At 36.9% G+C, this 26,343-nt stretch overlaps 1 protein-coding gene across 4 annotated transcripts in view; it reads left to right on the top strand.

Moving 5' to 3' along the window:
* Nucleotides 1–446: 446 nt before the first annotated feature.
* LOC140514974 (protein FRA10AC1) overlaps nucleotides 447–26,343 on the top strand; it is a 59,831-nt gene continuing 33,934 nt past the window's right edge. For all 4 annotated transcript variants that reach the window (XR_011970789.1, XR_011970792.1, XM_072625518.1 and 1 more), the window contains exons 1-8: nucleotides 447–1,245; nucleotides 4,257–4,330; nucleotides 13,563–13,658; nucleotides 13,787–13,832; nucleotides 15,568–15,644; nucleotides 16,301–16,384; nucleotides 18,283–18,367; nucleotides 23,089–23,134. Coding sequence is in view for 2 of the 4 variants with exons in the window: in XM_072625518.1 (XP_072481619.1) it covers nucleotides 1,213–1,245; nucleotides 4,257–4,330; nucleotides 13,563–13,658; nucleotides 13,787–13,832; nucleotides 15,568–15,644; nucleotides 16,301–16,384; nucleotides 18,283–18,367; nucleotides 23,089–23,134 (541 nt within the window). In the remaining 2 variants the exon portion in view is untranslated. The remainder of the gene's footprint in view (nucleotides 1,246–4,256; nucleotides 4,331–13,562; nucleotides 13,659–13,786; nucleotides 13,833–15,567; nucleotides 15,645–16,300; nucleotides 16,385–18,282; nucleotides 18,368–23,088; nucleotides 23,135–26,343) is intronic.

Here is a 26,343-nt window from a genome sequence, read left to right as displayed (position 1 = left end):
AGTGTCTGTCCTTAGATGACAGCTATACACTCCATCCTATCAGAGCTTACACTTCACTGGCACAGCCTTTGAGAACCCAGGATTTTCTCCACACCATGAAGATTTAGTGTAATTTCTTCATAAAGACCCTTTGAAATTTCATAGTGTTAGATTTGGTCCATTGTTCTAACATGTCAAGATCTTTTTAGATCCTAATTCTGTCACGCATCATGTTAACTATCTCTCCAAGCTCTGTCATCTACAAATCTGATAATGTGCTTTTCTATGCACTCTTCTTACGATGAAGGGGAAGCCAGGTAGCATAGTGCAACGAAGAGCTTAGTTCCAATCCAGTCTCGGACTCTTACAAGCTGTATGACCCTAGGCAAGTCACTTAACCCGTTGCCCTAGTTTCCTCCTCGGTAAAACGGGGATAACAGCACCTACCTTATAAGGTAATTGTGAGGCACTTGGCACATAGTAAGCACTATCTATATAAATGTTAGCTGTAATTATTACTATTATTTAAATCAGAAGAAGAAAATTGAGGGTAAATAGGGGAGCTCACAGGCTTTCCTTGGAGAAGATGGGGCTCCTCACACACCTGAAAACAAAAAACCCATAATCTGATGGGGAACGGGTGTGGGAAGGTAACAAGCATTTATGAAGCATCTACTATGTGCCGATATCTCTTACAAACGTCTTCTCTTGTAGCGCTTAAGATTAAAGTATTTGCAAATACCCCGCCATGGCAACAATTTCAGTTTAGGCTGCAACAAAGTTGCAGATTATTGGAAGGTGTGGGGGAGGGGCTCTGCAGGAGAGGAGGGGGAGAAAAAGGGAGGGGAGAGGAAGAGTGGAAGGGGGAACGAGACTATTTGTGGAATCTGCTTATATCCGTCACAGCTGGTTCGACAGCGGGCCTTTCTAGGCCAAAGCACCCTATGAGGCCGTGGCCGCTGGGCACCCGGAGCTGCCGCGGGGCCCCGGAGCACATTCGCCTAGCAAGGTCCAGCGCGAGCGAGAGCTCCAGGCCGTCTCTTCCCGCACCCTCGTTTCCCACCGGTGCCTTTAGGCGGCAGGACGCGGCTGCAGCGGCCTTTTGCCGGGGCGGGACCGGTGACCGGCGCTTTTCCCCAGTGACACCAGCGGCGGAAGAAGCCCCTGAGATCCGGTGTCCGGGGAGAGCGAGGCTGGAGGGGCGGTTCCCGTGAGGCTGTGCGGCTGGCGACCATGGAGCCGGCCCAGCAGCGGCTCTCTCAGGCGGTGCGTGGTCCCTGCAGCGTGGGGGGCGGAGCCGGGGTGTGTGCGAGCTGCGGGAGGAGAGGCGGGGGCGGCCACGCGGAGGGCCGCGGGGCCTGCGAGGCCCGGCCCTGACCTTTTATGGTTCCAAAAATCTAGGGCTTTTGGAAGCGGGCGCGTGAGGCTAGACCCGGGCCGTCGGGGTGGGGAGGGCAGCTGGAGCCCCTCCCTCATCCACCACCTCCCTCTTCCCTTCCCCACACTTAGCCCGGGAGAGGCCGGCACTCCCCGCGGTACCTAGACTTGCGAGACCCCACCTGCCCTCAGGGAGCTTCCTCCGGGTTTGGGGTGGGGGAAGGGGAGTGTCCGTGTGGTGTAGACCGAAGTCCGGGCGCTCTTGGGAGGCAGTGACGTCATGGATGGAAGGCCGGCCTGGTTTCCCATCATAGGCAACGTTTATTCTATGGCCCGCGCCGCCGAGACCCCAAACCAAAACGCAGACGGACGCCAACGCGAGGCTCGTCCTCGTGGACACGAGCCGTGACCATGTAGGGACGTACAAGGACGCCGGAGAGAAGGGGGAGGCCTTGGCAGCTGGGGGAGGGGCAAGGGCCAGGGCAGAGCATCCCGGACGCGGGGGAGGCGGGCAGTGTAGGAGGACCTGCACGGAGGCCGGCGTGGCCCTCCCCCTGACTGGCAGAACCAAGTGCTTTATCAACCTCAGGGCGCTCCAGAAATATGAACTGTTATTATTAAGAGCCTAAGAAGTTGTTTACATTTGGGAAATAAGATCAGATTCTATTATGGAGACCTCTAGGAGTTAGCACTGTGGAAAAGGGTTGAATTTTATTCACTCAGTTCCTTCTTTGTAACTTTTCCTTTTTACGCCGTATTTTCCTTGAAATATTTTTTAAAAAGCTTAGTATATTTCTTTAACCTCACTTGACCCTTTCCAACAATCAATCTCACTGATGTCTGTTACTAAGTCACATGGCATAGGGGACGGAGGGGTAAGGACTGAACATTTTAAGTTGTAGTTGCTCGGTTAATTGTTCATTAAATTGAGATGTGTGTATAATAGAGAATTAGTTATCACCGAAAACTGAATTGAAAAAGAGCATGTCTTTGTTAAAATAAAACAGACCATGCAATGAAATACCTGGTTGAAAGCTGCTTTGTCATTTTAACAAAAAAATTAATTTTGCAGGGATTCATTTACATTTGATATTAGAATCAGCAAACGTATTAAATGTCTACTGTGTGTCACTACCCTGGAGGTTATTTAGCCTTATTTTTATGAGAAAAAGAAGCAAATGACTAACAATTTAATGTTTGAGATTTTTTTCCTGTGAAAATAAACAGTTGGTGTATTGGTACGCATTCATGCACATATCCAACCCTGCCTGCATAGAGATTCATAGATTTGTAGCTTATTAGAGCTGAAAGAGACCTTCGACGTGATTATGAGTTTTAATGAAAAATTATATTCTACATATATATACATATATATGTGGCAGAAAAAGTTAAATAAAAGAGGTTTAAATTTTTTGAGATGGTGGGTAAAGGATTAATAAGCATTTTGTTTTTGACTGTTGGATAATATAGAAGTTATTGTATAGAATGATAACTATTTCACTGATTATGTAAGAACACCTGGGGATAGATTTCAGAGACTCCACAAACTTGGATGGGAAAAATGACATCTTTATTTCAATATAATTTTTTTGGTAATCTTTTGAATTTTATGCATTTGAAAACATTATTCTGAGAAGGGATTCCTAAGTTTCACCAGAAAGGAGCCAGACACAGAAAAGGTTGAGTCATTGTCCTGTAACTAAATGTGTTGAGAATCTTCAATCTCTAGTCTAGACCCTATGACAATAACGCTTATACTTTTAACTTGAGCACTTTAGTGGATCTCATCGATAAGAAGTGCTTCTAGTGGTACAAGCCATAACCTGTCCCTGCCTTCTTTGTTCATAAATCCACCACAGGAGGTCCACCCCAAGTTCAGTTGGCTTTCCTCTAGACTTCTTAACATTACATTAGTAGCAGTGGATTATGTGGCCTGTCTATTGTCTTGGCTTGGCTATGTATTGATAATAGTAATAAAACCTAACATTCTTATAGCTCTTTAACATTTACAGAGTGCTTTATATTTGTGATTTCATTTGATCCTCACAATAACCCTAGGAGGAAGGTACTATTATTATCCTCATTTTAGAGATGAGGAAACTGAAGTTGAGAGAAATTAAGGACTTGAGCAGGGTCATACAGCCAGTAAGTATCTGAGGCTGGATTTGAACTCTAGTCTTGATTCCAAAATGTCACTCTATTAAATCACATTTTCCAGTCATATTTTTTAAAAATTAGATTGCTTCAAATGTACAGTTTGTCATTGGTAATATGTTATAGCCTGTGTATACCCAACATATTATCCTGTTATGTGAAAAAAGGTTTTAGTATAGACAGTATGATTTTAAAGCAAGAACTTTGTTATAATGCCACATAATATTAATAATAATAATTTTTTCAGTCATTTTTCAGTCATATCCAATTTGTGACCTCTTTTAGGGTTTTTTTGGCAGATATTGGAGCAGTTTGCCATTTCCTTCTCCAGTTAATAATAATAGTTACCATTTATAAAGTGCTTAAAGGTATGCAAAGTTTTACAAATGTTGTTTTGCTTTATCCTCACAGCAACCCTGGAAGGTGCTAATAGGTGCTATTATTATCCCTATTTTACAGATTAGGAAATTCGGGCAGTCAGAGGGTAAGTGACTTGCCCAGGGTCACACAACTAGTGTCTCAGAATAGATTTGAAATCAAGTCTTCCTGACTCCATGATCAGCACCTCTATCCTCTGTACCAACTAGCTGCATTTTGCTAGTTGTTGAATTTATTCTGTAAAAATTGTCTCAAGCTAAATTTTATATAATTTCAGATACTATTTCAAATGTTAGTTCACATTGGCAAATAATTTGTAGTCAATTCCTTGTAGTAAGGTTACATGCAATCAATTTCTCTCTTTTCAGATACATGGCCATGGAAGCTATGACTCTGATTTTAGTGATGATGAGAACTGTGGAGAACCTAAAAAAAGAAAAAGGTACCTAATTTTAAATTTGGTGCAGAATATTTGCATGCTTCTGCAAATGATTCCATTTCTAATGAATAAAATTTCTTTCCAGTGAACTGTGATGCTTTGACTCAAATGCTAAGAACTGTTTTGAAAAATTAAGAAAATGATGTTGGTGCTATAGGATGGATTTGTTGGCAGTGTATGTTTTTCAGAAAACAGAAGGAAAAAAGATCAAAGCTGTTAGGTCCATCTGTTGCATATATTATTCATTTATGAAACATGCTTTGCTTAAGATTTTGTTAACTCTGAGAATTTGCCTGATCTATTTTTTTCCTAATGCTTTGCTGCAAAATGGAAGCCAAGAGTAGAAGGCCAAGTTCAAATGGGTAACTTGGATGAATAGACTGAACCTTTGATTGTAATTAAGATGGGTAGAGAGAATCTAGCTGATTAATTCAACTGGGCCTTTTGGGTGGCTGTACCTTGGCAAGATCACCATGTTCCAAGGTCCCTTAGCTTTGTAGGTTTGGAAATTTGACTTTATAAATTCATCAGAGGGTGGTCAAGCTTTTAGGGACTGATTCACATTAACCAAACTCAGAAGCGACTGACTTAGGTTGTCAGTTTATTAATGTATAATGGAAAATATATACTTGTTGTAATAACTGGGATCTGTCATGTATACACAAGACACTCCTGGGAGATGTATTTACTAGTACCAGATTATAGTTAATAAGGTTACTTATTGAGAAAAGAATTAGAACAAAGGGAGTTTGATGTTCTTCTAGATGTATTTCTGTCACACTGTGGTAGCTTGGTGAATTGCCTTTCCCCAGTCCAGAAATTTTCTATTTAACTTAACAGCATTTATTGTCTGGAATCTTGGAGTTTGTCTTCCTTTGGATTATGCTAGAGAAACGTTATTTATTAAATTTCTGGCTTTACCTGAAGTTATAGTTTCCCAGACTGCATTATTGTATAGTAAAAAGGACACTAGTTTTGGAGTCAGAGGACCTGGGTAGCGTTGTGGCTCTGACACTTCTTTGCTGTGTGACAATGAGTATGTCAGTTTCTTTAAACCTCAGTTTTCTCATCTCTAAAATGGGGATAATAGTGCTCACACATTTATATATCTCTTTACTGCCCCTCATGGGGTCAAGTAAACTGTTCTGTAAACCTTAAAATACTGTCTAGAAGTGAGTTACTATTATGAATTCCCCCTAGCTTTCTACATTTAAAAAATGTGTCAATATGTTTATAGTTCTTTCCTCATGTATGTCAGCTCCTTGAGATTAGGGACTGTTTCTTTGTGCCTAGTACACAGCCTAGTGCATAGTAGCATTTAATGAATATTTGTTGCTTGAGTGTTTCCAAATTAAGGAAGTGTACCTTGTATGAGGTCTCTAACTTTCGCTGTACTTGCTGCTAATAAGAACATGTTAAAGCTCTGGAGTTGTCCATGGATGTATGCTGCTGTCAACAAATTATATCACTTGACTTATACTAGGCAAGTTATTAAATCAATTTGAGGGTATTATCATACTTTATGTGCTATGTGGATTGCATTTTCATTACTAACCTCAACAACTGAAGTAAGATGTTACATTCCATTAATTTTTGTGTTGTTTAACTGGATATATAGGTGTTTTTTTACCCCAGAGCTTTGTACTATAGAAAAATGTTTTCATGATCCACCATCTTCTATTTGTGATGTTATCCAGTACAGCAGAACTATGCTGATGTTCCATTTCTAGAATACTACAATTTTTGGAATATTATCTTGCTATTTGGTATATAATAGGGTCATTCTTAGAATCCTAGACTTAAAGCTGGAAAGGGACCATAATGATTAAGTCACATTCTCTCATGTGTTGCTCCTGTGTTTGTGTATGTGAGATTTGTCACTTTTCTAATATAATGATAGTACAAAATCCACTTTTCCCAGTTGTAAAATTATTGAAAAAATTGTTCATACGTTTTGTTTTCACTTCTGACGTTCTTCTTAATTGTTTTCAATCCTTTTCTCATTTCCCAAAAGTCATCAGTGACTTAATTACCAAATCTGAAGGCCTTTTTTGGGTCCATATTCTTCTTTATCTCTCTTCAGCTTTTGACACAGTTGACTGTTCCCTCTACTGGATACTTTCTAATCTCTTGGCTTCAGTGATCCTATAGTCTCTTTTTCTGCTATCTTTCTAACTGTTAGTCTTCCCTTTCCTTTACTGGCTCCTCATTATCATTTCAAATTCTTTGTGTGCATATTATTTCATATCTTGAGTGATGAACAAAAAAGTTAAATTTTAACATTTCTGACCTCTTGGTGGAAGTACTTATAATACAATACTTATGTGTGGACAATAGTAACCAGTAATTGAATGTAGTGTTAGCAGCTCATGCTAGCAATAAAACATCAAAATAAGAAGTGGAAAACATACCAAAACTTTAATATAATTCATTTATTTGTCTTTAGTTTTCAACATCCACTTACATAAGATTTTCAGTTTTAAATTTTCTCGCTTTTTCATCCTTCCCAAGACAGCGTGCAGTCTAAAATAGGCTCTACTTATGCATTCATATTAAACATGTTTTCACATTAGTCATGATATAAAGAAGAATTAGAACTAATGGGAGAAACCTTACGGAGGAAGAAACAAAACAACAGCAAATAGTATGCTTCCATTTGCATTCAGACTCCAAAGTTGTTTCTCTGGATGTGGATAGCATTTTCTCTTGTGAGTCTTTTGGAGTTGTCTTAGATCCTTGCATTGCTGAGAACAGCTAAGTTTATCAAAGTCATTCATCATATAATGTTGTTGTTACTGTGTACAATGTTCTCCTGGTTCTGATCGTTGCACTCAGCATCAGTTTGTATAAATCTTTCCAGGTTTTTCTGAAATCTGCCTGCCCATCATTTCTTGTGGCACAACAGTATTCCATTACAGTCATATAACCATAACTTGTTCAGCCATTCCGCAGTTGATGGGCATCCCCTCAATTTCCAATTCTTTGCCACCGTAAAAAGAGCTGCTACAAATATTTTTGTGCATGTGGGTCCTTGTCCCATTTTTATGATTTCTTTGGGATACAGACCTAGAAGTATATTGCTGGAGCAAAAAGGGTATGCATAATCTTATAGTCTTTGGGTAGTTCCAAATTCCTGCCAGAACTTTAAATGAGTAGATATGTTAGATTAACAATTGAATTTGTTCACTAGTTTTTTTGACTAGTTTATATGCTTTACTCATTCTAAATACAGTGTAGTTCATATAGTACACACTCAAATATTTGTTGAATTGGATTTAATTCATATATGGGTCAATTATTTTGTGTAAGGTGCTGTGTTAGGTAGTGTGGAAGAAGAAGAAAGGGAGTAAATGAAGCATAGGCATAGAATGTGATGATTGGAAGGAACCTTAGTTATCTACTCTAACATTACAAAATTCTTTTCTATAACATCCCTACCAAGCAGTCATCCTTTGCTTGAAAACCTCTAGCCCATTCTATTTTTGGACATCTCTAATTATTAGGAAGTTTATTCTTATATTAAGTGTATTTGCCTTTTTTATGTGTGTGCCCACTACTTCTAGTTCAGATTCTGGGGCCAAGCAAAACAAATGTCCCTTTTCTGATCATAGCTCTTTAGATAATCATAGACAGCTATCTAGTTTTCCTTAAGTCTTCTCTTTTCTAGCTAAAAAGTAGTAGTTTCTTCAGCTTATTTATTTATGGTGTGTTATTTGATCCTCTGACCATTTCTGGTAAGGTGGCAGAAATGAGGAAAACTTGTTTCTATTCTGAAGCTGATTATGACTTCCTTGCTAGGAGAACTACTTTATTGGCCTTTGAGGTTTTCCTAAGTCTTTCTACATCAGCAGTCCTAGTTTGTCATATTCAGGTTGAGGTTCATAGTCCTTCCTTATTTTTCTTTCTGCCTTTTGAAGGATAAAATTATCAGTGAGGCATGTCACAAATTTTCAGCTCCTATCCTTTTGGTAGTGAGAGAGTTCCAGCAGATGTTTGAATAGTTTAAGTCATATACTGCTACAATATCCCAATTTTATGATGTTTTCCATAATTTTCATTTTCTATATCTAGTATATCCCTGCAACACTGTCATTTTTCATGTTCCCTCTTATTATTCCTTACCTAAAGAGACTCTACCGTATTTCTCTCCTCTGGCTAATGGATTTCTTCACAGGAGCTTATTTCATTAATATACAATATTACTTTACCTCCCTTAATTTATTCAGTTCCTTTTAAATAATTCATATTCTTGTAAAGCCATATTCAAGTTCTGTGTTCTATCCCCTCAAGTGCCTGTGAGATCAGATTTTCCTCCTCCTATTTGTATTAAGATCTCTAGTTGATCCTGTTTATTACCCCATACTTTGTGTATTTGTATTTACATATCTGATGTCTTGAGTGTTATTGCTGGCCCTCTTCTTGGATGTTGTTTTCTGTGAATAACTGATCTTTTCTTCTGGTATTCCCAGAATTATAGGATTACAGAAGGATCTCTCTGTCTTAGTCCAGCCCATATCTGAAAAAGAAATACGACTACAACACACCTAACATGTGATTACCTAGCCTTTGCTTGAAGACCTCTAATTAGGGGGAGAACCTAAGGTCTCTAGAAGCAGCTCATTTCACTTTTGGATAGCTCAGAATGTTAGGAAGTTTTTCCTCATACCAAGTCTAAATTTGCCTTGTTGTAACTTCCACCCACTGGCCATCTGGGGCCAGACAGAATAAGTCTAATGCCTCTTCCACATGTCACTCTTTCAGGTTTTTGAAAATAGCTCTCATGTACCCCTTGAATCTTTGTTTTCCATGCTAAGTATCCCCACTTCCTTTAGTGCATCCTGATGTGGCATGAATTTGAGGCCTCTCATCATTCTAGTCACCTTTCTTGGAACACTGACCTTCCTAAAATATAGTGCCCAGGACTGAACTAATACTACTAGAAACTTTCCCTACTTTAATGCAGCCCAAGATTGCATTAATTTTTTTAAAGGACTGTAATATCACATTATTGAATGAGTTGCTAAATGAGTGAGTGAAAAAGAAAATGAGTGCCTGCTATGAGCCTGGCATTTTGCTAGGTGCTAAGGACAAATATACGAAAGTAAAACAATTCCTGACCTCAAGGAGTTTACATTCTAACAGGGAAAAGAATACATATTAGGCAAAGATGACCAGAGAAGGCAGGGAAAGGAGTTTTGATCTTTGGAGTCAGAGGGATTAGGAGTAGAACCAAAGGGTAATAAGTCAGTTGTCACTTCTTTTTTAGTAGCAGTGGTAGCACTGATTTTTTTTTTATTGTTCCCAGAGCAAGAGATGGAAAATGCATAGAGTATACCTGTCATTTTTAGTTTACTTTAAAATCTACTTTCCCAAAATTTAGAGTGTTATGTCAGATTATAGCTTCACCTCTCATAGCACAAACTCTGTAACTGATGGTCAGTTTACATCATTTCTAGTCTGGCAGTCAGTTCTTTCTTGTTGGTGAGAATCAGATCTTGAACTCTATTCTGGAACTCCCTTGTTGGTTCCTCTTCCTATATTGTACCTGCTACTCCATGTGGAACTAGGCTTTTCAGATGTCCATGGGCTGTTCTCCCTTTCCCTCCCCTTTTTTTAGTTTAAAGCTCATGTTTTTAGATTCATATGACTTCAAGAAACCTTGAAGCTTATTTTAAGCTGTGATTTAGAAATTAAAATCCTATTCTTGGATACCATCTTTTTAGTTTGTTCTTCACTTTTTCAGTTCTTCCTATCTTTTCTGAATTTCCTACCTTCAATCAACAGAAATGATTTTTAAAAACCACAACAACTTCATATATGCTTCCACAGTTTTTAATTTTATTGTCTAGGAGTTCAAAACCCTTAGCGTTAACAAAGTGCTTTTCACTTCATGGGTTTCAGAGGAAGGAGAAGCAACAAATGGTTGGGATATCAGGGAAGACTTCATGAAACAAGCAGTATGATTTATCTTACAAGGCTAAATAAAGTCACCTAAACTAATTAAGTAGAAATTCTGAAGTTTTTAAGAAATTCTTCATGACAAAAATGGAATGAATTATACATCAGTGATTACCTTCTTTACCATGATAGGGTTTTGTACAGTAGGCTTTGTATGAATCAATTTTTAATGAAAAAATAGTGTCACCTAGTTTGATCATCCATCTTATTCGACACGTAGGTCTGAATTGCCTTCAGCCTCATTCCCAAAGGATAATGATTTACCACCTTTGAGACTATTCAAAAGATTATGTTGCAAGCCATGAAGAACGTTACAAAAGGAGCTCCAAAAGTGTTTTGAGCAACAGTAGCTTCATTGGAATGTGTAAAGTCTACCAAATTAGTTACTTTGAAGGGGATAATGTGTATTTATTTATGTACATTTTGGTGTGTTTGCTGTTTAAAAAAATTTACTAACAACACGTATGGGCTACTGATTGTTCTCTTAAACTGAATGTTTAGACCTGCTAATGATACTGAGCCGTTTTGCAAGAGTCTTAGTCATTTTGCATAGTCTTATGGTCTAATGAATCATGGAGTCTTAGAGTTGCAAGTGATACTAGAAACTATCTAGTCCAACTCCTACCCAACAAGAATCTTCTGTATAACATACCTGACAAAATGGTCATTCAGTCTTTGCTTGAAGTTCATATACTATTAGGCTGCATTGAGGAATAACTGCATAATGTGAAGAATTTTACTTAAATAATATTAAAGGTTTCCATCAACACTATTAAGCTGAAAACAGTTAATCATTTCTTGTATTTTGGTATCGTACTCTTCAGTGATGCAGTGATATAAGAAAGTATAAAACTGAATCTAGGTTAGCATGTCATTTTGGTAATTGATATAGTGTGGCATTATTAACACTAAGTTTCCAGATTGAAGATTCTTTGTGCCTACTTCTACTTTGTATCTCTCCCTCAGTTTCATCACTGTTCTCTCTATACTAGTCTTAATCACAAGACAAATCTATCAATGATAGGTTTCTAGGATATAGCCAGTTTATTGACATCAAAGCAAAGTGTAGCACTGCATGTCTCTTCTCCATTGAATGTGTACAGAAAATGTATGATATAATAGCCAAGAGTAAATATATGGCAAATAAAATAGGGTAACCACAGCCAAGGAGGTCAAAATTCTTCAAAAAATGTATTAAGGCTAAGATTAAAAATATGTAGTACAATTGTACCTTTTACAAACAGCATAGAGATATTCTTGGTGAATGGCATTTGGAGATGGGGCAGTTCTTAGTTTTAGTAAATATCAGTGAGTAAATTGTGAGTCTGAGGCAAGAGTAGTAATCTGTAACAATTCTTTAAATAGTGGCTGTAACTGCAAATATAAGAATGATCTTCGTGTGTGCAATATAAAGGTTACTGACAAAACTTTGTCTTCATTATACCTGCATATGTAGCCCACAGCAATCATTATCAATAAAATAATCTTTTAAAATGTGTGTAATATGTTTATAACTATTGAAAAGACAGGTCTTTGCTTTCATGGGAAGCTTTATCCACTGCAGTAAAAATCATCATATATTTAAAGATAAGAAGGAAGGAAAAAGAAAAGGAAAAGAAGATGAGTTGGTCACTTAGCAGAAATTAGGGATGACAGATGGACAGCCAGAGTGTTGCACAAGTACCCTTGCAGCGTCAGGAGAAAGTGAGGAAAACTTGCAGTACTGATGGTCACCTTCCTGGAGAATTTATGAAGGACATAAACAAGAGTCAACCCAAAAAAGTGGGCATAGATGGTTTACAATCCACATATCTGGAGGGGTTGGAGGGATCACAGATCTGTTTGAGGATAGGTGACTTTCAAAGAGAGAAAAAAAGTCTCTGTTTAAAATCCTAATTATTACTATTAGTGTTACTAATGAAGCAGAGTATCCTAGTGTCTAGAGAACCAGCTTCAGAGCCAGGAGACTTGAGTTCAAGTCCTACTTCTGACCCATATTGGTTGTATGAACCTCAGAAAGTCATTTAAGCTGTTCATGCTATGGGCTGCTCTTTGCGGAGAAGGTGCTGACTTGCCCTTGGAGAGGAAGTTTTCTAATCTAGGAGTTCTCTGTACTAATCACAGATCTAGTCTCTGTCTCCTAGCCTGCTATACTTGATATCAAATAGATGAACTATAAATTGACATTTATATAGTGCTTTGAAGTTTATGGAGTACTTTGCTTGTGTTAGATAGTGTTATTATTATTATTATTCCCATTTTACAAGTGAGAAAACTGAGTAGTAGAAAAGTTAAGTGATTTGGTCAAGGTCACAGAGCTTGGACTCAGTCCGAGGTCTTATGGCTTGAACTCCAGTATTCTTTTCCTATAGCATGCTGCCTTTCTACTATGTGATTGAGAGAACTGAGTCCTAAACTCAAGTAAAGTCAGTACTCATTTATTAAGAACTTCCTATGTGTCAGGCACTGTGCTTAGCACTGAAGATACAAATAGAAGTAAAAAGACAGTCCTTGTCCTCAAGGTGCCTTATATTCTAGTGTGGGAAGACACACATAAAAAGGAGTTTAAGGGAGGGAGAGGGAAGGAGAAGAGAAGTAACACAATTTGAAGAGCAAAAAGCAGAACCAGGAGAGGAATGATGGATGACTGACTGGCACCATTCTTCAAAACGGATGGTCTCTGGGAGGAACACACCAGTGGGAGAAGGAGACTGTCTGGGCAGAGGGATGCTTCAGGATAAGAAGACCACAGGTACTGACAACTCCAGGGTGAGAAGGCAGCTGAGGCGTGGTGGCAAAGTCTGGAGAGTCAGAAGCAGAACTAGAAGGGAAAGCCTAGCAGCACATTGTCTTTCTAATATATTATTGAGAGAATTGAATCCTAGACTGAGGCTTATGGATCATGTCTAATTTATTTTGATGGTCAATTGAATAATCTTGCCCTTATGTAATCCTCTCTATGAAGGAATTAAAAATGCCTAAAGAAAGCTCATCATCCTAACATGATAGGATTCGAGAGCTAGAAGAGCTCTCTAAAGATCTTTATACCATGAAGTATGAAGTAAGGATATGGTAAATGGTTTTTTTCCCCCATTTTTAGAGGTATGAAAATTTAAGTTACAGAGATAGCAAATTATTATTTCAAGGTCAGTAGTTTCATTTGGAATTTATTGCTGAGTGTCCTAAAATATGTTACCCATTTGCAAAATATAAAATGCCAGAAAAACTATTTTAACTAGAAACATTTATTCTGTTTTCTTCCTACTTAATACACTAGGACAATTAATGAAGATTCATTGCTCAAAAAGCCATTTCAGAAAGAAAAATATGCGAAACTGCCTCATAGACATGTTGCAGCAGAGGAGTTGGATCGGTAAGATATTTTATTGTGAATTTTTGAGTGTAAATTTTTTTCATGTTTTATATAATGTTTATATAAACCTAGGGAATTTGAATATATAAAAATTTTAGAACTTTTATTCTTAAAATTCCTTTTAACAGGGAAGAAGCAAGAAATAGGAGATTTCATCTAATAGCTATGAATGCTGTATCCTTTTAATGGTTCTCACTCCTCTAATGAATAATGTAACATTGAAAAATCTTTTAATTTTTTTTTTTATTTCAGTGAAATCTTATCTAGAAACTTAGAGGTATATGTTTCATTACTGAATATATATATGTATATACATATATATATGTCATTATTGAGCTAAAATTTTACCATTTGTCCTAATGGATAGCATTTTGCATTTTGTTAACACCTAAAGTTAAGTTAGTGACAAAAAGAATTAAATATTTCTAAAACCTTAGAGAAAGATTTAAGAAATTTACTGGCTTGAATAAGTTTTTTCTTGCCTTTCCTACCTCATTTTATCTGGTCTGTAATGCCCTTTCAACTCATGACCTTTTACATTTAAAACGTCGGCAGAACCTGTAACCTGAAGGCTTTAGTTAGGTCAGTTTGTGGTATGTTCCTAGGCCTGCGGTGGCTTTTGACTCCAAAAATAGCTTTTTAAAGTTTCCTTCTCCCTACAAACCTCGTACCTGAAAAAACTTGGTCCCAGTTCAGATTCTGCATGGGACTGGCCCACATTTTCAGTTTTTCCTTACTACTGGTCAGTCCATATTGCTGTTGAAAATACTGGGAGATGAAAAGAACCTGATTGAAACTTGATGTAGGTCAGGACAACTATTTCAATAGCCAGGGGTGGGAAGTGTCAGTGTTATTTAGATGTTTTGTTTTCCCTCTCCTCCCTTTTACTGCATTGCCTGAGTCAGTTTCAATTTACTGGAGGTGGGGGAGGAAATTGGGGAGGGGAGGGAAGAACTGATGCATAAATGAATGAATGAATTACTCTAAATGCCTTGAGAAGTGACTCATCTATGAGAAATCTTCATTGATTTTCCCACTGTATTAAAGTACTACTTAAATGTGAGTAACTATTATTTATGAATTTTATTTAAAAGGCCTCATGCAAAAGATATTTCCATTTACAAAACTGAATGTGTGACTGTTGTTAGGGAGGTGTGGTAGAAGGATTCATATTTCAGCCAAATTAGAGTTAGATGCCTTCCAAGTTCCCTTCCAAATGTAAAATTTTGTGATTCTAAGTTAAAGGTTATAATCATATTTTAAAATTTTTAGTGAGTTGTCCATCTTATTGATTTATAAGTTTTATATATATCTTTAGAAAAATTTAAATCACACTCTATTCTGGAAACAATTTTGCTTTTGTTTATCATTTGTAAGTAGATTTTTATTTCACAAACCTAATAGTGAGATTGCTTTTGCTTAATTCAACTTTATTTTCAGTTCCAAATCCTCTTCCTACTGTCCTCTTCCTCTCCTCCACCCATTGAGAAAGCAAAAAAAAACTAAGCCTGCTACATATATATATAGTCAAATTGCCACATTAACCATGTCTAAAAAAATGTGTCAGTCTGCATACTAAGTCTGTCACCTTTTCTGTCTGGAGGCAGACAGCATGTTTCATCATAAGTCCTCTGGCATTGGTTCCATTGTGGTGTTCAGATTTCTTCAGTGTACAATTCAGTTTTAGAAGTTGTAGTTTATCCTCTCCAATCTTGAATTGTGCCAGGTTAGCTGACTCTTATTTTTCTGGGTGGAAAAAGTGAATTCTCCTTATGTTTTTAGAAATTAGAAATTCCCTATTTCATTATTTGGTTATTAGAATGAATGGCATTATGAAGCATTATATCATTCATTAATGAAGTAATAATAGCTCTTAAGGACAAAAATTCCTTAATTTTTCGTATTTCAGTATGAAAGACATAAGAAGTTGGTGAATGATTATATTTTATATTATGGTGGTAAAAAAGAAGATTTCAGACGTTCAGGGTAAGTACTGTAATGACAAATTTATGTAAATTAGAAGTGTTATAGTTTATATATCTTTACTGAAGGTTATGTGAATTAGAGGTATAGCATTTCTTAGTTTCATTGCCTTGAGGATGTGTTGTACTTGTGTCTGCCTTGGTCCTTCAATTTGTCCTGCTGGAGCCCAGGTTGCCATTTCCCTGTTTGTCCCTTATCATAGTGCTGTTCTTCTTCCATCTTCATCATGCCAGAAATTTGGACTTTACCCCTGGATCCTCAGCTCTGATAGGTGAACTTTTTGCCTTGTCTTGCTGAGATCCAAGTCTCCAGGCCACTTTCAGCTGTCTCCCTATTGTGCTTAGCACATAGAAAGTGCTTAATAAATGCTTTATCTTTTTCTTGATCTGTTAATCATGGATTTACAAATTGTTTTATATAGATAGCATAAGGATCTGTATAACATCGCAACTTTTGTTCCAGGAACAACTCTTGGACCCCTTTTGTTCTTTCTTTGACCAAGTAGCATTGTACAGTTGACCATGCATATTTGTGATTGTAATGTCTGCTGAATGGCCTCTTTTGGATAAGTTCACCCCAAATGCTGGTGAATCTGGGCATGCACTTTTGTTTGAAATTATATTTAAATTAAATAATTCCTAAAACATTACCTTTTCTAGGGAAAATGACAAGACAGACTTGGATGTTATAAGAGAAAATCATAGATTCCTATGGAATGAAGAAGATGAAATGAACATGACTTGGTAATTTTTATTATATGGGACACATCACATTGAGATTCTTTGATGGTTAATTTTCAAATTCATATTGTTACCTTTTTTTGGAAAAGTAGGGAGGAAAATGCAAAAAAAAATCTAACCTCTTCAACAGTTTGGTTTATAAAAACTTTAGTAATTCGGAATAGAGCCTTGAAGGTGGGGTGATAAAGTGGAAAGAGCTAGGCAAGAAGTGAGGAGAACAAAATTCTAGTCCTAATTCTATTACTAATTAGTTATATGACTTTGGGCAATTTTCCTCCCTTCTCTTATCTTCATTTTCCTCCCTGATGGAATAAAGGGGCTGGTCATGAGGGATATACGTAGTGAATTAAAAACAACAGATTGCTGTACAAGCAGACTAGTGTTTTATTGAACCTCTTAAATATTGACAGTGTAAGATTAAACACTCACTGAGGGCATTACTTTGAACAAAAAAATTTGAAATAATATAGTCAGAGGAGATGCTTTTGTAAGCTCTGAGGATCTTTATCCCAAATCACATTTGCTTCTGGTGGGGAAAGCCAAAGACCTCTTACTGTTTACAGCACTGTCTTTTTCATCAGAACAGTTGCCACGAATAAAAGAATTGTAACAAGAGCCTTGCTTTGACTTGTTTAGTGCCTTTTGATACCCTACCCCTACCCCGACTCCTACCCCAGGTCTGACTCCATAGACAATTAAAAGGTCTTTCTTCACCATTTGGTTAGTGGACCAGAACTAGTTACAGAGTGCCTCTACATTCTCTAAATGAGGGAGTAGGGTTCTTCCCTTATATGCTATCTGATGCCCTTCTGGAAGCAGCCTCCCATCTCTGTCATGTGGGAGATACTGGATCTGTTCACCAGCTCCCCATTCCATGTAATGTAAAGCACTTTTCAAATTGTTGAAGTGCTATATAAATGTCATTACTACTGTGTCCAGGTCCTCTACTTTCTGATAACCTAACATAATAGAAGATGTCTTGGTTGAACAATAGCAGATCTTTTGTCATAGTCAGTTGATGATTGTCTTCTTTAATAGTAAGCAGAGCACAGATAGTCTGTGTTTTTGGTTAAAGAAAATGTTATTTCCTTTTGATACAAGAAGACCCAAGGTGCCATTTTGTTATGAAAATTTAAGAGCTGGTTTTAAATTCTAACCTGGACAAGATGTGAATTCACTTCAGTAGAAGTGTAGACAAGCAAGAATACTTCAGGTAGAGCCATTATTTTCCTCAGAAAATGGACTTTTGATATTTTCAAGTTCTTGGCTGGGATCTTAATGTTCTGTGTCGGTATGGAAAGGATTGCTTTAGCCTGAAAACTTTTTAGTGCAAGTATTAGCAGTTCACCATTTCATCCACAAAATAACTTTATTTTCACTGCTGTGGAACATACTTTTAAGAACTGCATCCTCATAGCCATGCCCAAAAAGCTGACTGAATTGACTTATTGAATGTGGTTATTTAATATTGTCTATTTAAATGGTGAGAAACACTTTTAAAATGAAGTTCTTTTAAATATGGTATAATTGCTATTGAGCCGTTCCTGTAACTAACTGTTGAGCTGCTCAAGTAACTAGCCAACAGGCCCAACTATTTCTTGGGACTTCTTCTAGGCAAAGATTGGAACATTTTAGGATATGAGTGTTTATTGGGTCTTTTGCTAGTTACTGGCAATTTTATTTAATCTTTGATTTATTTGACTTGCAGCTTTAGAAAGTAATTTATTAGATTTCTCAATAAAATTGTATTTGTAATGCACTTCTATGTATTAGAAATCAATAATTTCTTTTAAAATCAATAATTGTGTTTTCTGTTTATGTTGTTTTATTTGACCTTGCTTCCAAGTAATATTTCTGGTTGGATTTCTTAAATTGTAATATTTATATATTTCTGGCTCCAGGGAGAAGAGGCTTGCAAAGAAATACTATGATAAATTATTCAAAGAATACTGCATAGCAGATCTCAGTAGATACAAAGATAACCAGGTATAGCTTCAAAATTCATCATTATTATGAATTATTTTTCTAAATTTGATTTTTATTTGAGTAAAATGTTAACTTCTATAACCTATTGTATTAGTAACCTTTTAAAGATTCTGATTCTACCCAAAGCAATCTTACATTTCTGTGTGTTCACATGGAATGTGCAAATTACAGTACTGGAGTATGTAATGTGTGCTGAGATGGAACACTTTGTAGTGGGGTTGTGGTAGGAGAAGCCTACGACTGAATGCTTCCTGTGAAGTGATTTCTTTTGTTCTTTCGCATGGGACACTGGGAAGTAGAAATTATTCTCTAAATTAAGGTCAGGCAATTTATTCTGTTGCACCTGAGCTTATTCAAGTACAATTAGCTCTTGGTTATTTGTGCTAAATAGCAACGGCAGCTTATGTTACATTTTATATATATACACTAATTTAAAAATTAGTTTGCATTCTTTAAATTAACATTTGACTGCTGATGTAATTTAGAAAATCATCTTAATTTATTATTGTCTAATCCATTTCTCTCCATTTCTCTGAAAGAATAGTATAAGATATTCTATCAAAAGCTTTTCTATTATCTAGGAAACTATAACCACAGCTTTCTTTGCCTCTACTAATTTTGGAATCTTTTTTTTCCTTTGGATTTCTTGATGAAGACTCAGTTTGGTGCATTTTCTAGGTATTTGTGGAGGAGTTTTGGGGGAGAGCTTGACTGATCTTTCTTGCTACTCTGTCATCTTCTCAAGCAATTTTTCTAAAGCATAGGTCTGACTCTGTCACCATCCTTCCATTCCCCCTCATTAAACTCCAGGGGCTCCCCATTCTAGGAGCAAATATGAAATTTCCTGTTTGACATTTAAAACTCTTCATAACTTGGCTTCTTCCTACTTTTCCATTCTCCTTACACCTTAGTCCCCTCCACACCATCTGTGATCCAGCTACACTGGCCTACTGACCCTCCATCTGCTGTTTCTGTGCCTTTTTATGCTTGTTCTCCATGTCTGGAATGTGTTCTCTCCTCCTGTCTGACTCTTAGGTTGCTTAGATTCCTTCAGGATTTAGCACAGATCTCATATTCTGCAGAAGGCTTTTCCTGGTCCCACCAGCTGTTGGTGCCTTTCCCTCAGATTATCTTCCATCTATGCTTTCTTTATTTTTATTGTATCTGATTATTTACATGTTGACTACTGTATTTGAATGGAAACTCCTTTAGGGCAAGGACTGTTTGTTCTTTCTTTCTGTCCTCAATAAAAACTTGCTGAGACTGGGTATGGTGGCTAAGCTCTATTTCCTGCTACCAAGGAAGTTTAGGCTAGTGGAGCTCTTGAGCTAGGAATTCTGTGCTACAGTGGCCTAAACCAAACAGGTCTATGCACTTAGTTGGACACTAATAAGGTGATCTTGGTGGTGGAGGTGGAGGTGGTGGTGGGTGGTGGTAGTGGTAGTGGGGTGTCCTATAAGGTTGCCTAAGGAGGCCTGAAATATACAATCTTGGAAACAAGTTATAGCTGTACCAATCAGAGGCTTAAACAGCCCATGCACTTCCAACCTGGGCAAGATAGAAAGACCCACTTCTTTTAAAAAAAATACTTGTTGACTTTACTGACTGTGGCTGATGGAAGTGGCCCAGGAGCATAGATTAGTAGACGTTGGAGAAATATTTTAGGATTAAATATTTGTTATGGAAAATCTACGTGTACATAATTTGAAATCAATTATATTAGAAAAGGCAATCTGGGATTTGCTTATTCTGAGAGTCTTTTTATGTTCAAGTGATAATTAGATTTTCACTGGAATTATGCTTAAATGAAACTGTGGTTTAATAATAAATGTTTATAGTGCCTAATTGGACTTTTCACCTCTGTCAAGGGGAATGTTCTTTGTATTAGAAAGGACCAAATAAAAATAGTTAGGTACCTGAGAACCAATAATTAGAAGAATGGTCTGAGAATACCTGGCTTCTTTCCCAAGTTCAGGTTACCAGTTCCAAATATATTACATCCACAGGTACTAAAAAAAATTGTCCAGTGTGATTGCTAATTCACTGCCACTGATCTTTAAAATATTGGGGAGAATAGCACAGGTGCTATGACCTCAGTATGTGACAGGAGTATTATGTGACTGCCAAAAAATCTAATGTGATATTATGCTTTATTAAGAGAGATGCAGTGTCATGGCTAGGATGGTAATAGTTCCAGTGTACTTGCTCCTGGTCATACTACATCTGGAATATTGTGTTCTGTTTTAGGCACCATGTTTTTGGAAGGACATTGATAATCTGGACAATGTCTAGTAGAGAACAAACCATGGTGGTGAATGTCCTTGCTCATGAATATTATGTCGTGAAGTTCATTTAGAAGAACTGGGTTTTGGTAGAAGAAGAGAGCTTTTGGGTTGAATCTTTTGGTTCTCTTCTAGTGTTTGATGTGATGTTATTTGGAAAAGGGGTTAGATTTATTCTAGTCTAGAGAAGATAACTAGGAGTAATCTATGAAAGTTGCTTAGGGAAACTAAGGTTCAGTTACAGGAAAAATTTAGTTAATTGTTAGTCATACAAAAGGGATGTGGGCTATCTTGGAAAGTTTCCCTCACCAAAAGTCTTTAAGCAAAATCTAGATGACCATTCATGGATTTATTAAGTATCTACCATGTGCCACGCACTGTGCCAAGTGCTGGGGAGACATAGAAACTCAACAGTCTTTGTCATCAAGGAGATTACATTCTTCTGGTGGAAACAAACAAGAAAGTATATGAGTACCCAAAATATGCAAAGTAGATAATGATTTACACTGGGAAATGGCACTAACAGCTTGGGAATCAGGATGAACTTCCTGTAGGAAGTGTTACTAAAGATGAACTTTGAAACTCTTAGGTGGTAGGCAGCTCCTAAATATATTTATAAGCCTAATTATAGATTTAAATTGATCTGCCTCAGGTTTTTTTTTGTTTTTCCTGTTTTGGCATGGACTGTTCTGGATATTCTATTAGGTTCATATATTTATTAAATGCCTCTTATGTGCAAGGCACTGTACTAGGTCTTGGGGATGCAAAGGCAGAAACAAAACTTTCTTCCTTCTAAGGGCTTACATTCTCTGAAGGGAAACCATATGTAAGTAAATATGTATGTACACATGAGTAAATATATTTACTCTATATTTTTGGTGGAGGTGAGAGGAGGCCCTAGCAGCTGGGAGGAATTAAGAAAGGCCTCATAGATCACATGACTCTTGAGCTGAACTTTTGACAGAAGCCAGGGATTCTAGGAGTTGGAGGTAAGGACAGGTGTGTGGGATAGCCTTTACAAAGGCAGAGAGAAGAGATGGAATGTTAAGTTTGGGAAAGAGCTGGGAGGCTAGTTTGACCAGAACATAGAGATATGTGAAGGGTAATGACAAAGAATTCTGGAAAGGTGGGTGAGAACTAGATTGAGGAAGGCTTTAAACAGTCTGAAGAGTTTGCATTTTATTCTAGTATTTCATTTTTGTTGGGCTTTATACATTAAATTTTTTTTACTTTGTTTTCTTTATTAACATTTAATATAGAAAACAGAGTGCTTACTATGTACCAGGCACTGTGCTAAGCTGTAGGGATACACTACAAGCAGAAAGACAGTCCCTGCCCCAAGGAGCTTACATTCAAGTGAGGGAAGACAATACATAAAACAACTAAAAAGGGAGAAAGGTGTGCAAATGACGGTATCCATAGTGGAAACATGGTACAGAAAATCCTGTGGAAAATCAGGAGTGCATCCTGAAGAAGAATGACAATATGACTGGCCTGGGCCTCCTCCTCAAAATGGGTGTTCCTGGAGGAATCAGCCAGAATCGGCCAGTCAAAAGGAGAGGCCTCAAGGGTAGCATGGTAATTCCAATGTGAGAAGTAGTCTAAGTCTGGTATGAGCTTCCAGGAGGAAGCAAAATAGTCCTAGTTCCCAAGGAGCTAACATTCTAATGGAGGAAGACAGCATATGAAGGGGAGCTGGAAGAGGGAGGAGTATAGGAGAAAGTTGGTAAGTGTTGTGGAGGTCCTAGCAAAATAAAATGGAGTAAAAGAGTCCTGAGTAGAAAAATAGATCATTTGCTAAAATTATAATCAAAATGATATGTGAATGTCGGAGTTCTTGGAAGAAAACATGACTAGCTGTTTGGAGTAAGGGTGGGGATTGTTACTTTTTCACTAGGAGTCCAAAAATGCTTCACTTCTTTTTGCTGAACATATTTGGCCCAACCTTGTGGGGAGAAAGAGGAGTCTACTGAATAATAGCAAGGCTGAGGTCAATAAAATGCCTTCCCAGCTGAGGTTGCTTAGACCAGGAGTTTAACCTGAACTTTTTAATTTCAAAATTTCTCTTGATAGCGACAGTCATTTGCTCTTTGTTTTCAGCTTGATGTCATCACAGCACCAACATTTCCATATTAACAACATTGAGAAAAATGTATTATTCACTGAGCTAACCATAGAGGGCATAAACAGATACTTATTAACATCTGTAAACCCTAGTAGTTTCAGTGTTGGGTTGAAGTAAATAGAAGAAATGAGGAATGATAAGTTGATAATTTATCCTCCTGATTTCACAGAAAAAGAAATGCTGTAGCTTTTTTGATGAGTTATCTTTTTAATTAGATTGTATTGTCTCATTATTCTAAATCCAGGCCTCATGTTTAATTTGATTTTAAAATGTTAAAATGTGTTTCTCTTTTAATATAATTTTTTTCTTGTTAGTTTGGATTTCGATGGCGAATAGAAAAAGAAGTAGTTTCAGGAAAAGGTAATTTTTTCCCTTTCAACATACAGGCTATTTATTATGCTTCTGAATAGTTTTGGTGAAGGTTATTTCTGGGTTTAGACGATAAATATCTGTAAGACTATATAGAAGATGTGTTGTTTAGTTGTTTTTCAGTTGTGTCTGACTCTTCATGACCCTCTTTGGGGCTTTCTTGGCAAAAGTACTGGAGTGGTTTGCCATTTCCTTCTCCAGATCATTTTAGAGATGAGGAACTGAGGCAAACAGGGTGAAGTGACTTGCCCCGAGCTAGAGTTTGAGGTCGTATTTGAACCCAGATCTCCCTGACTCCAGGCCCTGCATTCCATCTACTGCTCCACCTTGCTGCCTGTAAAGCAGATGCACATGTGACACACGAGCAGACGAGTATAAGGTTATTTTACTTTTCAGCAAAAATGTAATCAGCATGTTAGTCAGCATGTTGATAAACTTCTTACTAGAGTTATTCCTTATCAGATAGCTTCTGAATATTTATTTTATACTTTTTTCTCAGCAGTTTTTCTCCGTTATGGCATTTTATAAGATTACTGTGATCTTAGGTTCTTAATTGATTGATCTTCCTCACTTTTTTGTCACTTTTTTGATCGTACTCTTTTTTTTATATTTGTTTCTTCTAATTTAAGCAGATTTTTGGAACATGTAGTTAAGGATTCTGCACCCTAGCTTAGGAAATATACTTTAGTTTTTCTTTTGCCTTCTTATATCTCTTCCAGAGGCCAAGTTTGTTTTTTATAATTTTGTAGCCTTCATTTTTAGTAGTTGTATGGTAGTGGTTCTTTCCATTTATATTGTTGTAGTTGTATATTTTATTTTCCTGACTTTTCTTGCTTCGCTTTGAATCGGTTCACATATTTTCATGCTTCTCTATATTTATCATGTCTGTCTTTTTAAATCATGATAATATTTCTTTACATTCATGTACACAGTGTATTTAGCCATTCCTCAATTGATGGGTATCTACTGAAAGTCAGAGTTTTCAGTTCTTTGCTTTCCACAAAAAGTGTTCCTATAAGGTTATCACCATTTCTTAAAGTGTTTTAACCAACTACAGGATCTCACTCTTGAAAGAGATCTAAGAAGTCATCTTAATTCCCTGAAGGATGAAAACAGATTAAAATAATTAATCTTGTTCTTAAAGTTCCTCCATAATATACCTGGCAAATAGACCTCCATTCTTTGCTTGGAGATCTCCAGTAAGACAGAATCCTCTCTCCCAAGGTAGTCCATTCTACTTAAATAATTAAAACGTTTTTTCTTTGCATCAAGCTTAAATCTGCCACTGGAAGTTTCCAGTTGCTCCTGGTTCTATGCTCTCCTGGTTCTGTGTTTTCAGGCAATCCTTCAAATATTTAAAGACAGCTATCATGTCTCACTTCGCTATTCTTTTTCACACAAATAAACATTCCTAATTACTTCATTCATCATGCTAAATGAAATTAAAACCTTTGCTATCCTGGTTTTCTGACTTTGCATACTTCTATAGCTTTCCAGTGTACTTAATGTAATTGAATAGAATACTCCAGATGTGGTCCAACCAAGGTAGGCTTAATCTAGACTATCATCTTCCTAGACACAGTGCTTTTCTTAATGCAACGTAAATTTGCATTAGCTTCTTTTGGTTTCTTTTTCAAACAAGCAACTACATAGTTATTACCTCCCCAATCTTGTGTTTATGAATTGATTTCTTTAACTCAAGTAACAGACTTTACAATTATCACAGTAATGTCATATTATCTGGTTTGAAACAGTTTCCTAGCCTGTCAAGATTCTTTTGGATCCTGTCATTTAGTGTGTTAGCTATCCCACCTAACTCTGTGTCATAATTCCATTAATACTTTTCTCCAAGCCTTTGTTAAATATTTTAAATAGCAGAGAGTTAAGCACAGATCCCTGGGGGCTCTGCCTTAGGGACGTTATTCCAAGTTGCCATTGAATTATTAATGACATATTTCAGGCCTGGTCTGTTGACAAGTTTCTCTCTTATTTTAACCTAAGCATTTTTATGGATATCTTTTTTTTACATTATCTTCATTTTTGTATACATTCCTTTCTCCTCTCTCCAGAGAGCCATGCTATATTAACAGAGTTTAAATAGGAATAAACTCATCTTGGCAAAAAGAAAAGGAGATGTATTTTCAGAGGGGTGAGGGACAGGCTTGTTCATTATAATTATACTGTGTTCAGTTGGAGTTTTTTATTGTTGTTACTCATTCCATTTGTGTAATTTAAATTGTTTTCCTGGTTTTGTTTACTTCATTTTGCATCAGTCCATTTATCTCCCTAAGTTTGTCTCTTTTCTTCATCTACCTTTTTTCTAGTTCTTTGTTCCTACAGAAATGCTGCCATCAATATTTCTTGTGTATATGCTACTTTTCTTTCTGCCTTTGACTTAGCAATAGTATCTCTGTGTCAGAGGATGCTATGAACACTTTGGTCACTTTCGTAGCATAATTAAAATATTTTTTGAATGATTGAACCAGTTTATAGGTTCACCAGCAGTGTGTTAGTGTGCATTGTCTTCGCACAGTTCCTCTTTACTGCGCTTTCATTTAACTCATATTTTCCTCCCCCTCCCCCCAAGAATATCAGGAAAGACTATCAAAATACTTTGCCAAAATCTAGATAAATTCTAGCTAATAATCTAGTAATTCAATGGGTCAGTCCAGTAACTATCAAAAAAAGGAATTAATATTAGTCTGGTATAACTAGTTCTTGATAAAGCCAGTTACTTGTTAATTAACTACACTTTTAATAATATGTTACAGCATTTTGTCAGGAATTCAAGTCATGTTGATTAGCTAGTAGTTTGCTGACTCTTTCCTTTTTTCAGTCAGGATATTTGCTCTTCTCTAATCCTGTAGTCCCTCTTCCATTCTTCTTGTTGTTTCACAGATTGCTGCTAGAGGTTTGGCAATCTGTTCTTTCATTACCCTAGGATATAGTTATCCAGGCCTAGTACCCTGAGCTCCTAAAGGATAGCTTGGTTCTTTTTTGTTGTCCTCCTAATTATCATTCATATTAGTTCCCTGTTCTTTCCAGTTCAGAGATCATTTTCCTTAGCACAGAAAACAAGCAAAATAATAATTAAAAAGCTATTCTTTCTCCATTGTCCATCGCCACCATCCCGTCCCTTCTTTGCTCTACTTCTCCCCTCCATATAGTCAAGAAGTTAATAAAATAAAACACTTTTGTTA

The sequence above is a fragment of the Notamacropus eugenii genome, chromosome 1 (assembly GCF_028372415.1).
Source record: "Notamacropus eugenii isolate mMacEug1 chromosome 1, mMacEug1.pri_v2, whole genome shotgun sequence".
Taxonomy (NCBI): Eukaryota; Metazoa; Chordata; class Mammalia; order Diprotodontia; family Macropodidae; genus Notamacropus; species Notamacropus eugenii.
Note: the sequence above shows the minus strand (reverse complement) of the source record. Positions and strands in the feature narration are given on the sequence as shown.